General features: G+C 33.2%; 1 protein-coding gene across 1 annotated transcript in view; it reads right to left on the reverse strand.

Moving 5' to 3' along the window:
* Positions 1-13204, reverse strand: part of WDFY3 (WD repeat and FYVE domain containing 3) — a 316134-nt gene that overhangs the window by 122288 nt on the left and 180642 nt on the right. The window contains exons 16-20 of the mRNA XM_051965853.1: positions 9086-9198; positions 7078-7309; positions 6133-6233; positions 5795-6013; positions 2363-2544 (exon numbers count right to left, since the gene is read on the reverse strand). Of these exons, the coding sequence (XP_051821813.1) occupies positions 2363-2544; positions 5795-6013; positions 6133-6233; positions 7078-7309; positions 9086-9198 (847 nt within the window). The remainder of the gene's footprint in view (positions 1-2362; positions 2545-5794; positions 6014-6132; positions 6234-7077; positions 7310-9085; positions 9199-13204) is intronic.

The raw sequence follows: 13204 nt of genomic DNA on the forward strand, positions 1-13204 counted from the left end.
AAAAGTTATTTTTCAATATGATAGCTTTCTTAAAACCTAATAAGCAAAGACAACCTTTTTTAAAGAACATGATTCTACTTCTGAAAATACAACCTTTCCTTGATTTTTACTTTTATACTCCTTTTTTCAGACCTTACATTGAAAATCCTTTCCCCATCTGTCACATGTGATCAGGGATTTAATAAAATAATACTCAATTTACTCAAGAACAAAGATAAAGAGAGATACAGATATGAAATAGGAATCGAAAGTTATTCATAAATAATATTCTATTACCCCAAAATTCAGTGGGTTCTCTCACACTGTGCAAAAGACCCAAGTACAGTTAATGACAGGAAACGTAAGGGCAGAGGCTAAGTCTGTGTGTTCCAGCAGCGCTGGAACCTCTGCTCTGAAGGTAGAGACCAAAGCAAAAGACGGAACTGCTATCTAGCTCTTACTAAACAGCTGGCAACAGAACAAGAAAGATGAAGGAAAACCAAGAGTAGATTCAAGATATGCAACACATATTATATTTCTTTTGAAATTACATTGTAAGGTTGCAGCAAAATGTCAGCATCTCATCGAGGCATTAAGATGCAATAATTCATGTTTTTGTTATGGTATAAGTATGTGTTACTGTGAAAATGAATGCACATGTGTACATCCCCCCCCACACACACACACCTCCCTTACTTTCCAAACTCCTATATACCACACGTTAATTTCAGATTTCAAGGCACATTACTGTTAATTTATATGATGTCAAAAATTATTATTCAATTAAATTTTAGCAAAAAAGTTAATAGGATTGTAGGAGGTGAAGAAGTTGACTAAATTTTCCACTTTTCAATTTCATGTCATATTCTCAGAGAATTGTTGAACATAATTAATCTTTGCTTAAATTTTTTCTATTAAAAATCTTTATATAATTACCATATAGTTCTATAAAGTGGTCTGAACTTGTATAAACTCACAAAATACATAAGGATATGGAAAATAACTTATAAAGAAGGAAACACTTACGTAAGGCAACATAGACAGTAAAGAGCCACTGCTGGGGGAAAAAACAACCACCACCAAAAACTAATCATTAAATGATTTTTTAAAACCATACTTCAGTTTTACTTTAAGCAGTAAAATTAAAGATAAAGCTTAAACACAAAGAAAATCAAATAATTTTAACTGTAAAGCAAAACCAAAGGGAAAAAAACATAGAACATATTTTGGTAAAATGTGCATAGCATTGTCTGTTTGTTGAAGGAAAGCTTTTACCATGGCCTTTTGCTCTACTGACTAAAGTTTTTTGGGAAGAACAATGAAGACACAACTCTATACCACTAAGCCATTTGAGGAACTTGGAAGACTCTGCTGTTTGTGAAAGTGTGTCTGCTTCTCATATTTCATCGAGATCTCTGAGCTTTCATAAACATTTTATAAGTAATGAGAAGTGGTGCTGTCTAGGGGAGGGAGTGGGGGAAGAGAGGAAGAAAAATTTGGAACACAAGGTTTTTCAAGGGTGAATGTTAAAAATTATCTTTGCATGTATTTTGAAAATAAAAACCTATATTATTTAAAAATATATTAATTAATTCAGAAAAAAGTGATGAGATGAGAAGTAGGTGAATAGGTTTTGATATCTTCTTAAGTCACTTGCTCAACATTCTAATAATCTAATCTTTTTGATTATCTTGGAATTGTTCCATCTGAGACAGTTTAAAAGTTATTTTTCAATATGATAGCTTTCTTAAAACCTAATAAGCAAAGACAACCTTTTTTAAAGAACATGATTCTACTTCTGAAAATACAACCTTTCCTTGATTTTTACTTTTATACTCCTTTTTTCAGACCTTACATTGAAAATCCTTTCCCCATCTGTCACATGTGATCAGGGATTTAATAAAATAATACTCAATTTACTCAAGAACAAAGATAAAGAGAGATACAGATATGAAATAGGAATCGAAAGTTATTCATAAATAATATTCTATTACCCAAAGCAAAAAGTAGCATGGCTCAAGAAAACAATCTCTGTGACCTCAGACTAATCACTTAACCTCTCTGAAGAAAAAATTTCTTTAATATGTAAAATAGGGAGCAGGACTAAATGAACCTACAGCTCCAAGCTATGTGCCTCTGTACATAAGACTGTAGAAATAGAGAGACTCGTCTGCCTTTACATACAAATCTACAGTACACAACATTATTTTTGCCCTTCTGGTGCTCTTTCATATCATTCACTAATATAGCGACATATACAATAGAGCAAGTAGCATAAAACATCACATCAGAAGCAAAAGAAAAATCAATTTTGAGCAAAAATACAACTTTAAACAAATAAAAAATTTTATACGGTGTGAGGGATTTGAAAGCACAGACATACCTTCACTGTATTGACAAGCTGTCCATCAAGATAGAGGGCAGCAGTGCTATTTTTCAACATGCCTTTACTCATTACTAGGACAAGATGGTGCCATTGTCCCTCAACTATGAGGTCTCCACAGCGAAAGCGGGCACAGCAAGGGAGAATTTCATAAAATGAGGATTCTTCACTGAAGTCATCAACTAAAACAAAAAAGAAAACTTAATGGAACACATGCTAATTTCATCTCCAAGGTTGAGATCAATTGAAGGATTTTCCATTAAAATAGATGAACATAAATATAAAGTATCACTCTTCACTCAACAGCATTCTGCTGTTAGCAATCATGTAGTACTATCCAAATAATACTATATATACATACTTCTATGCAAAAATTATATGCTATCTGTAGTATTATATATCATATACTATTACCTGGAGATTAGTTTTTAATTAATATATATACCTAAAGAATTTTGGAACATAAAGAGAATACAAGAAAATTCCATAAGCTACTCAAAAGATAAATGCTATTATTAGTGATTTCTTAACAGTACTTACTTTGCAAGTGGCTGTGAAGGGAAGGGAATAAATATTTATCTAATACCTACAATGTACCAGGTACCATGTTAAAGACTTAACAAATATTACCTTATTTGCTTCTCAAAATAAATATTTAGGATTTGGGCTCATAGCAAAAAAACTCTTACGGTACTAAGAAACTTTGGTTTAATTTTCTTAAAATTTAAATGGCTTCAAATAAACTGCACTACAAAGCTGATATGAGTCACTGAAATATCTGTAAATATGCTGATGGCTTTTACTGAAATTCTTTACATCTTTGAAAGCATTAATGTTAAAAGAAAAGCAAATTACAAATGAAAGTAAGAGAAGAACCTACACTGGTAATAGTGATTATTATAGATAAGGGTGAAATGAGATTCTTTTACGTAGGGTGCCATGCAAATTTTCAAGAGCCACAGGAACAAGATTTATTATTATTACCACCACCACCACCATTATCATCACTATCATTATCATCATTACCATTATAATCATCACCATGATCACTATTTAGTATCATGTTTTTCTCATATTTTCGAAGAACTTCAGAGAGAAAAAGTAAGCACTTTCAAATATTAAATTCACATTTAATGGTCAATGACCATTGCTCAGGAAGAAAAATAAAAACCTTCTGTTTTTCCAAATAATTTATATAATATTGGGATTGTTCTTTTAAGGTTTGATAGAATTTACTTGTGAATTAATCTGGTCCTGGGGATTTTTTTTTTTTAAAGGAAATTCATTGATGGCTTATTTGATAAATGAGATAGATAATAACCTAACAGGACTGTCTGTATACACCAAATATTTTAAATACTTTGCAAATCTTAAAGCATAAAATAAATGCTCACTCTTACTATTATCATTGTTAATTTTAAAAAACAAACAGAAAGTGGTCATTCAGTCTCTACTTGAATGTTGTGAAGTCACTCTAAAACTGGACAACTCTAATTTTTAGGCTAAATAGAACAACTCTTTCCTATCACAGTCCTTCCCATTCTGCAGCAATACTGTCACGTTCTTGGTCTAATTTTCTTTAGATTTGTTGAAAGCCGTCTTAACACCAGCAGTCTGTTTTCATATTGTTATGAAATGAAAAGTTACAAAAGAAGGAGATTTACTTTGTACAAACACAGCAAGAATGTACAACAACGTGACAGGGACACAGCTTCTCTGGGATGTGGCTTGCCTTTGTTTCTAGGTGGAAAAGCATCTAGTCATTAGGGAAGAATAAGGTGAAAGGGATGGCACGTTTTCAGAAATTCACCAAGTCTGAGATACCCTGATTATGGGACTCTGGACAATGCTTTTAGGTAATGAAGAAGCTATTCTGAGGAAGCTAGGGCTAATAAAATCTTGTGGTCAGTTTGGTCACCTTTTAGGGAAAGTAATTCCTATGCATTAGGAAAGGAGAAGGAGCCTGAACATCATCTTCATATGGCGATGTGGGTAAAGAAACTATATCAGGGAAATGCTGGTAAAGCAAAACATGCTCAGTTCCCTCACATAATCTTCATATATTACAAATTCAAGGCCCTTCCTCATCCTGGTTGGTCTGTTTGAAGAAACAGTCACACACCAACTCTCCTTCCACTTTAGTTTTGGCTTGTAGCTTTTTTCAAATAGTTTACTATCAGTATGATAGCTGACCTTGATGCTATTTTGGTCCTTGTTGATGGAGGCCAAAAACATCATGCTAAGCACATGGGAACAAGCACACAGCTCTGTTTCACTCCTTTAGGGACTGGAAAAGTGCAAGAGCACCATTTTTTATTCAAAACCTGAGCAAGCATGCTGTAGTAGAACAGGTGGAAAATGTTGGTGAACTTTTCCAAGCAATCAAATTTTACCATGACCTTCCACATCCTCACTACTGGCAATATCAAGGCTTGGGTCAGATGGATGACTGCTCCTGGTATTTCTCCTGGAGTTGTTTGGCTGCATACTACCTATCATCCTTTCCTTGGGCTGTTCTGAATCTAGACTGGCTCTCAGGTAAAAGATCAAACACCCAAAGGAACAACCTGTTAAGGAGGACCCTAGCAAGAATTCCGTGCGCAATGACGGTTCGTCCTTCCTCCCCGCCAAGACTGTCACGGGACAACCAATTTGCTTTTTCTTTATAGAGATGGAGGCAGCCTTGAACTTTCTCTTATCATAAAACCTGGGAGAATTCAGTCAGCTTTCATGAATAGTGGCTTCCTTGCCTCACAGATCTCTACTGGAATAGAAGCAGATCTAGGTGTTTTGCCATAGGAGAGATGCCTAATGGCATTCAAAACCTTTTCTTCAGTTAGAATTTGACTAGACAGGGGCTGATTTCAATATGAGGTAAACAGTCAATGGCTTCAGCATTGGTTGATTATGGTTTGTTGAGAATGCCTCTGAGGCTGAGATAAAACAGAATATACATCAATTTTCTGCTATTTGTGTTAATTTTGGCCAACAATCGCCAAAAAGATGACAGGTTCTCTACCAGTTAGTATTGAATCATCCATACAAGAAAACATTCATTTCAGAAAATGGGGACATTTTCAATGTTGTAAGTTCACTTATGTTGGCAGTATATTTCCAGGGATGTATACATAGATGAGGAAGTTGATGCATTCATTGCTGGAGCTAGATTAGCATCGGGGAGAGTCCAAAAGAAAGTGTAGAAAAGATGAAGTATTAGACTCCCTACCAAACTGAAGTTCTACATAGCCACTGTGCTGACCTCACTGTTGTATGTTTATGAATCTTGGACAGTATACAACACTAAGCCAGAAAACTGAATCACTTTCTTTTGAATGATGAAACCCAACTTTAATCTTCTCAAGGATTAAAAGTTCCACTCAACAGAAATTACTTTATTTTCCCCCAGTACTCAAAGGAAAAGTAAAAACTTACCATAATTCTGGAGGAGTTCCTCTTTAGTAGAAACAATCAGGGACCGATCTTTTGCTGATAGCACTATAGCAAGGCACACATAATGTTGCTCAGAAGAATTTGCTCGCCGCACAAGGGTCAAAAGTCTGACTGGGTGGTTATTTGGAGATGAACTAAAATGTTCAATACAAAACCAGCTTGAGTAACTTAACCCAGATGGAGGAGGGAAGAATCTTTCACCTGGAGGGGGTAGAAGAAATATATATTTATTTAGGGTGTGGGGGAAAGAGAGAGAGATTTATATATATTTACATATATTTCTGGATGATACAATGGAAAATGCAATAAATAGTATTTACCAGTTCCAATTCCACTGATTACAGTTCCATCAGTAAGACCTGTTGTAGCAGCATTATTTGTAGGCGCATTATGAGGTGCCAAACTAGGTAGGAACAAGCAACTATCAAAAGAGAAGAAACAAATACATTAAATAGAAGTATATTTTCTTCTATCTCATCATTGGTTTTCTATTTCCCAGCTAATGACAATTTTATATAATGAAATTGTCCAAAATTAACAGCCTGCCCACCACTTTGTGGGATGTTGACCCTGGCTTCCAAAAGGCTATATAAATATTGTAGATATAGCCTAGAGAAGCTTATCACAAAGTGAGACACCGAGTCATAAACTTTTCAGCCCACAACTCAGAAGAACCACATACTGAAGAAGAAAGGGCTTTCTTGTGATCTGAGTGCTTGAGGAAAGACTCCAATTCATGAAATTATGAAGTCTTGAAACAGCACAAATTCTATTCTGAAGTCTTATTGTGGCATGGCAATGACTCCGGTTCTGAGGGCAAAGTCAATGAAATACAATCTCTATCACATTCTACAAATCTGGGAAGGCTTTCAGTAGGGTTCTGACCACAAACTGTTTCTATTGTTTGAGAGATAGCCTAGGTTTGGGGAGGTTCATCACCAACAAGTTAGTTATCTGATGACAAATACTTTGGTCATGAAACAAATCAGAAGATTAGAGATTTACAGCAGAAAAAGATCTCAGATATCTGCTCCCTTCTTTTTATAGATGGAAAAACTGAAGTTCAAACAGATTAAATAGCTTATAAATATAGGAAACTGAATGTGAAGTTTTCATGACTCCAGGTTCAGCACTTTAACTACTATGCCATGTTCTTTCTGACTAAATGACTATGACATATATATATATAATATATATATATATATATATATATATATATATGAGATTATAGAAGATGATGGAACTTAAATAGGTCAAGTACTTACCCAAATCCTTCAAGAGATGTGTCAAATTCAACAAAAGCGGGAGTAACTGATGATCCATGCAGCCTGATATCATGTGGGGTTGTCATTGACACTAAACACTTAACTCTAGTCAGGGGTACAGTGCTTCCTTCTGCAGATTTTACTAAACTCTTGCTTATCCGATAGTGGTTATCTTCATGTAAACTAAATACATTATCAGATCCCAGTCCTTCAACAGATATGACCATACTACCTATAAGGAAAGAATGTGTTTTTTTTCTTTTTAATAGATTTTTCTTTAGTTTATTAAATATTTTCCAATTACAAGTAAAAACAATTTAACATTAATTTTTTAAAAATTTTGAGTTCCACATTTTCGACTTTTTTGTGGCTTTAGTTTTTTTTTTTTTTTTTTAAATCAACTTCAAAAGCCAAATGACTTGCCAAGGGTAGCAAAGAGTAGAAAATGGATTTTTACCTATGCCCTATTTCCAATTTTAGCATTCTTTTCACTATACAATTCTCTCTTTGTATAAACTTGCTACTAAGTTTTAGTGTTATAATCATATATGTGTGCTACTTAAAATATTATGCTCTCTTACTCTGTAAAAATGTTTATACATTCTTTTTGAAGATAGAAAAAATTAGATTTCTATTCATTTTTATACTTTTAAAGATTTTTGAACTGGAAGTAGGTTGAAAAGTGATTAAAACCTAATGTTTTATTACCTAATCTATTATTCTTACTAAAATTGTCACTTAGAAGAAAAATAGAAATTTTATTCCTTATTATATATAGTCTTCTTTTCATCGAACTAATGGGATTTAAAACATGGAGTTAAGTATTTTTGTTAACATTTAATTATTAACATATTTGTTAAAGTAAAAAAATATACACGTTTTCTTATGCTTTTATAAATAAAATACAATTAGTTCAAGCATCTGAAATTTCAATTTCTTGCATAAAGGCAATGGTATCCATTGTCAGAAGTCATATCTTAAAATATCAGTATCATAAAAATGAGATTATTACATGTTTGTATTTCTAAACTAATTTTTAAAGATTTTTTTTAAAGCAGCTAAACATTTTTTTTTTTTTAAATAAAATGACTTCATACTGGATAAATAGCAGTTTTGATAGGAGAAATGGAATTCAAATATAAATAAAACAAAAATCCTTGGATAACAGATATTAGTAAATGTGCAACTATAAAAATAAGAATAATAGCAGTTAAAATTATAGTGTTTTATAATACATTTTACTCCTATCTTCCACACTTTCCTACTAAATCACAAAGTTTATAAAAATACAAATAATACTAGTTGCTGAGGCTAGTAATTTCCACAAAATACAAAGGAAAACAAAGAATTGTGATTTCCTATAATGACAATGTTATTCCTTTCTATTTTATTATCTACATTAATTTTAATTCCTTAAAATAATTAAGATTTTAATTGCAGCAGGTTTCATTTTAAATTCATTCTGATTATTAATGGCCCTAAAAATAAAATTTTAATATAGACAATGAGATGACTACTCTGTCAGCATGACAGAAATGGTTTCCATTTAATTAAACTCAAATATTCACAAGAAATATGAAGGGTTTTTTCCATAATGAGCAGGTAGGAAACTCCAGAAGGTAGTGGTAATAGAAAAAAAATTGCTATAGTATATATACTAAATACTCCTTGCATTAGTATTACCCAAAAGTATGACAATGTTACTAACAAAAGTCTAAGTTAGAGAACATCAAAGACTTATTTCTGAGTATATTACAGCCATGAGAATAACCAACCAAGACATCTTATTTCAAACATTAGGGAATTTTTATTTTATTGCTGAGACATCCTATTTCTAATAACCTGGAAATATCTCATTTAGACATAACTCTTTTTATTTCAATAAAGCCACAAAAATGACCTATTTAAGAATTTTCCTACCAACCAATTATAGACATTCAACATATCCAGGCAAATTGTGACAAAATGATATTTAGAATGTAAAAGAGAGAAGTTAGATTCCACTTACCTCTCATCTCTGGTTCAAAACTTAATGAACTGGGTTTGTGAATGCGATACTGTTTTAAAAGTTTTTTATCCCAGGCACCACAATTTAAAGGATTTGCCAAACGTAAAAATTCCCTAATAAAGAGAATCAATTAAATGGAAGTTTAGTAACAATGCTATGGGAAAAAAATTAGGTATTCACAACATAAATATGTAAATAATATAACTTATGTTAATCATAGCTCCTATGTTCTCTTTTAAAGTTTTATTGATATGTTTGTTTTTATAGTAGTTACTTTCCAATAACTCTAGGCCTTACAGAATTGTCTCTTGTACCAAAATAGAAAGACATGTCCAGAAAGTCTCACAATAGAAACATTATCATGCATGTGTGGTTCAATGTTTCTCTATCAAAAAGAAAACTATATTTTATCATAAATGCTTTAGAATCAATATTAGTCATTAAATTAATCTGAATTCTCCTAGGGCTTTCATTCTTGTTTTCTTTTACACAAATGAACTCATTATTTCATTTCTATTTTCTTCACAACAGTTCATTCAAGTTTCTAGAAATTTCTCTGAAAGAGGGAAGGAAACAATTATTTATTGTCTACTATGTGTCAGTAACTGTGCTGGGAGTTTTACAAACAGTATCTTACTAATCCTCAAAACAGTCCTGGAAAGTTGGTGTTATCATCTTCATTTTATAGTTAAGGAAACTGAGGAAGACAGATTAAATGATTTGACTTGGATCACAAAGCTAGTATCTGAAGCAGAATTTGAATTCAAAGTCTTCCTGACTCCACACCCAGAGCTATTGTGACACCTCACTGTCTACCACTAAATGGGTTATTACTTTGAATTTTTCATATTTGTTGTTAATCCCACATAGGTTTCTCAGACGATGTTTTGCCAGTTCTTTACACTTCTCGTTTCTCACTTTTTTCACGTAAGTAATATCATAAAATCAAAATGAAAAATAATGTTTATAAATAGCAAAGTACTCTAAAAAGGCTATCTTACATAGGACCCTTTTCAATTTTTTCTGCTATATTATTCTGCTATATTAAGAGTACTTCTTTTAGTAAGCATGGCTATGTACAAAAAATTCCTTTTCAACAGTTGCTAAAATTGTTGTTCAGTCATATCAGTCATGTCTGATTCTTTGTGACCACATTTTGGGATCAAGAAAGGCAAAAATACTGGAATGGTATATTATTTCTTTCTCTAGTTCATTTTACAGATGAGGAAACTGAGGCAAACAGGATTAAGTGTCACAGTCCTAATAAGCATCTGAGGCCAGATTGGAATTTAGGAAGATGAGTTTTCCAGACTTCAGGCTCAGCACTCTATCCATTGCACCAAAATGAATTGCTGAAATTATATAATTTATAACTACTTTGCATAGAATTTCTGAATTGTGCGTAAGTCTACTCCATTCTGAGGATTCAATCCTTTTGTAAAAATCTATAGAAACAAAAAAAAATGTCACTTGTTTCTTTTCTTTTAATAATTTTTGTCATTTTATCTTACTTTATGACTTATTAACCCTTCACCCTATTCTTCATCATTGCTACAACCTCTGAGCCAAATAAATACCTCAGCACTGACTACGCTGTCCTTCTTTCCCTATTTAGATACTTTGGTGAATCAGTTCAACTTTATATCCATTGCCAAATCCTAGTCCTGAACTAATTCCTCCATCTATCTAGTTTACATATGTTTTATATGTTACTTGTGGAAACATAACTTAGATGTACTACAAAATTATGTCATATAATCTCAGCTAGGCCCTTATCATAAAAAGGTAAATTTTTTGCACCTTCCTCATTATTTACTACCCCATTTGCCACATTACAAATCTGTTCATCCCTCTTCAAGCCTCCCATCTCACTCTTTCTAATTCTCAACCTAAGAGATCCAAGTTCTCATCTGACATTATTTAGATGTCTTGACCTCACTATCTCCTCCTTTACTCCTATTTCTCACAAAGAATTGGCCTTTCCTATTGCCAAGAGAAGAAAATCTCTCTACATGCACCACGAATCTCACCTTTCTTGTTTACTTCTAATCCCTCTGCTATTTGGTTTCCAAACTCAGTGTCAAACTGCGACTGCTCCTCCAAATTCAACAATGCTCTCTTAACTGCCAGATTTAATGGCCTTTTCAAAGTTTTCATCATTTTCAACTCTTAGCAACTACCATCGATCTAAGTTTTTGTGACACTCTTCACTTGCTCTAATGCCTCCTACATGTCTGACAGCTTCTTCTGTTTCCACTGCTGTAACTTTATTCAGGTCACTCACATACATACATACATACATCTCTATAGAGATGTTATGATAATAAAGAGACACACACACACACAAAGAATTGGGAAACTTTTTGTCTTTTTTTATATTCTCAATCGCTAGCAGAACACCTGGTATAAAATATGGTTTAGTAAGTATTTATTTACTGATTGATTTAGTAGCAGGGAATTGACCAAAATACTCTTGATCAAATAATTTCCCTCTTAGTTCTAATAAAATTACTCATGATGCAGAAATAACGAGGTATTACGATGTTAAAGAAACTGCCCATAAGTGTCTAGGCTGTGTTCCCATTATTAATTGTGAGACTTTTTTATTCAGCCTAGATAGAATTATAGTCACTGGCTGGTTCAAAGATTAAACACATTCCTGGTAACTGGTCAAGAAGCAAGATATTTTTCCCTAGGGAATCAATCAAAGGAAGACACAGCTATCAAGAATGGAGTGATGTTCCGTAAAGAAGTGTATATTGGAAGGTAAGGAGTAGAGAGGAATAGGCCCAGGGAGCCAAGCTGAATGACCTGATACAAAAACAAAACATCTGGCCATGTAGTATAGAAGGTTGGAATTTTCTAGATGAGTGCTAGCATTCTACTGCACTCTATTTGTCTTCCCATTACTCTTATTAGCCCTGTGTATAATTGTGGGAGAATATGGAAAAGTGGTGAATTGTCACTATTTTTCTTATGACACTGTATTTCAGTAAATGCCTTTACTTTGATTGTGTCTACTGACTCACTATTAAAGTTAAGGACATCGGCCGAGACTTGTGAAATATAATTTAAGAAAGTACACACACAATGCGGCATCTCCTAGAAACTCCCCACCGTTTTACAGGATCACAGTGCTTCCTCTTTAAAGAATCTCACAAGACTCCCCCAGTGAAGAGTGGCTAGTCTCCCACAAATTCTATCTAGCTCAATGGAAGAAGGTCTTCAAACATCATAACAGGGTCTATTACTTTCTATAACAAGTAGCAAGGTAGCTCCACTAGTACCCAGAACGCTGCATCTAGAGTCAGGAAGACAGTATAAATCCCTCCTGAGATACTTATTAACTGTGTGATCCTGGGCAAGTCACCAAACCTCTGCCTGCCTCAGTTCCTTCACCTGTAAAATGGGGATAATAACAGAACTTGTAGGGATATTATGTGAATAAAATGAGGTAAAGAATCTTGAAAATCTTAAAACATAACATAAATGTTAGCTGTGTGATCAAAGAGTTGTGATCACATTACCATTACACTTACAATCCAGGGTTTTCTGTGTAACACTAACAAGTCTTCAACCTTGGCCCAGATTTAGAGATCTAAGATTTATAAAGTGATTTTTGAACTTTAATAGTATTAGGCTAGCAAAAAACAAAGCACAGCAGCTTTGTATGTATGTATACATATACCGGGTTTAACATATATTTAACATGTATTGGACTACTTGCCATCTAGGGAAGGGAAGAAGGAGATAATTTGGAACAGAAGGCTTTGCAAGGGTAAATGTTAAAAAACTACCCATGCATATGTTTTATAAATAAAAAGCTTTAAATAAATAACCAAACAAATAAATAGAGGATGGTTGGACCACCTCTTTATAACTATCATTATGACAACCACAAAAGAAGAGAGACCAAGATTTAATGCCAGCACCAAAGTTTCTGTGAATATTACTTAACCCATCACTGAAAATGAAAGCAATGTTTGGATTTGGAGAGTGTTGTATGGAAAAAAATATGGATTTTAAGAGAAAGAAGTTATGTTCAATGAAAAGAATAGATATTGCTCTAAGAATGCTCTAATTCCAGGCTATCTTATTACTTCAATAACGACAACCTAA

This window comes from Antechinus flavipes, chromosome 6, assembly GCF_016432865.1.
Source record: "Antechinus flavipes isolate AdamAnt ecotype Samford, QLD, Australia chromosome 6, AdamAnt_v2, whole genome shotgun sequence".
Classification (NCBI taxonomy): domain Eukaryota; kingdom Metazoa; phylum Chordata; class Mammalia; order Dasyuromorphia; family Dasyuridae; genus Antechinus; species Antechinus flavipes.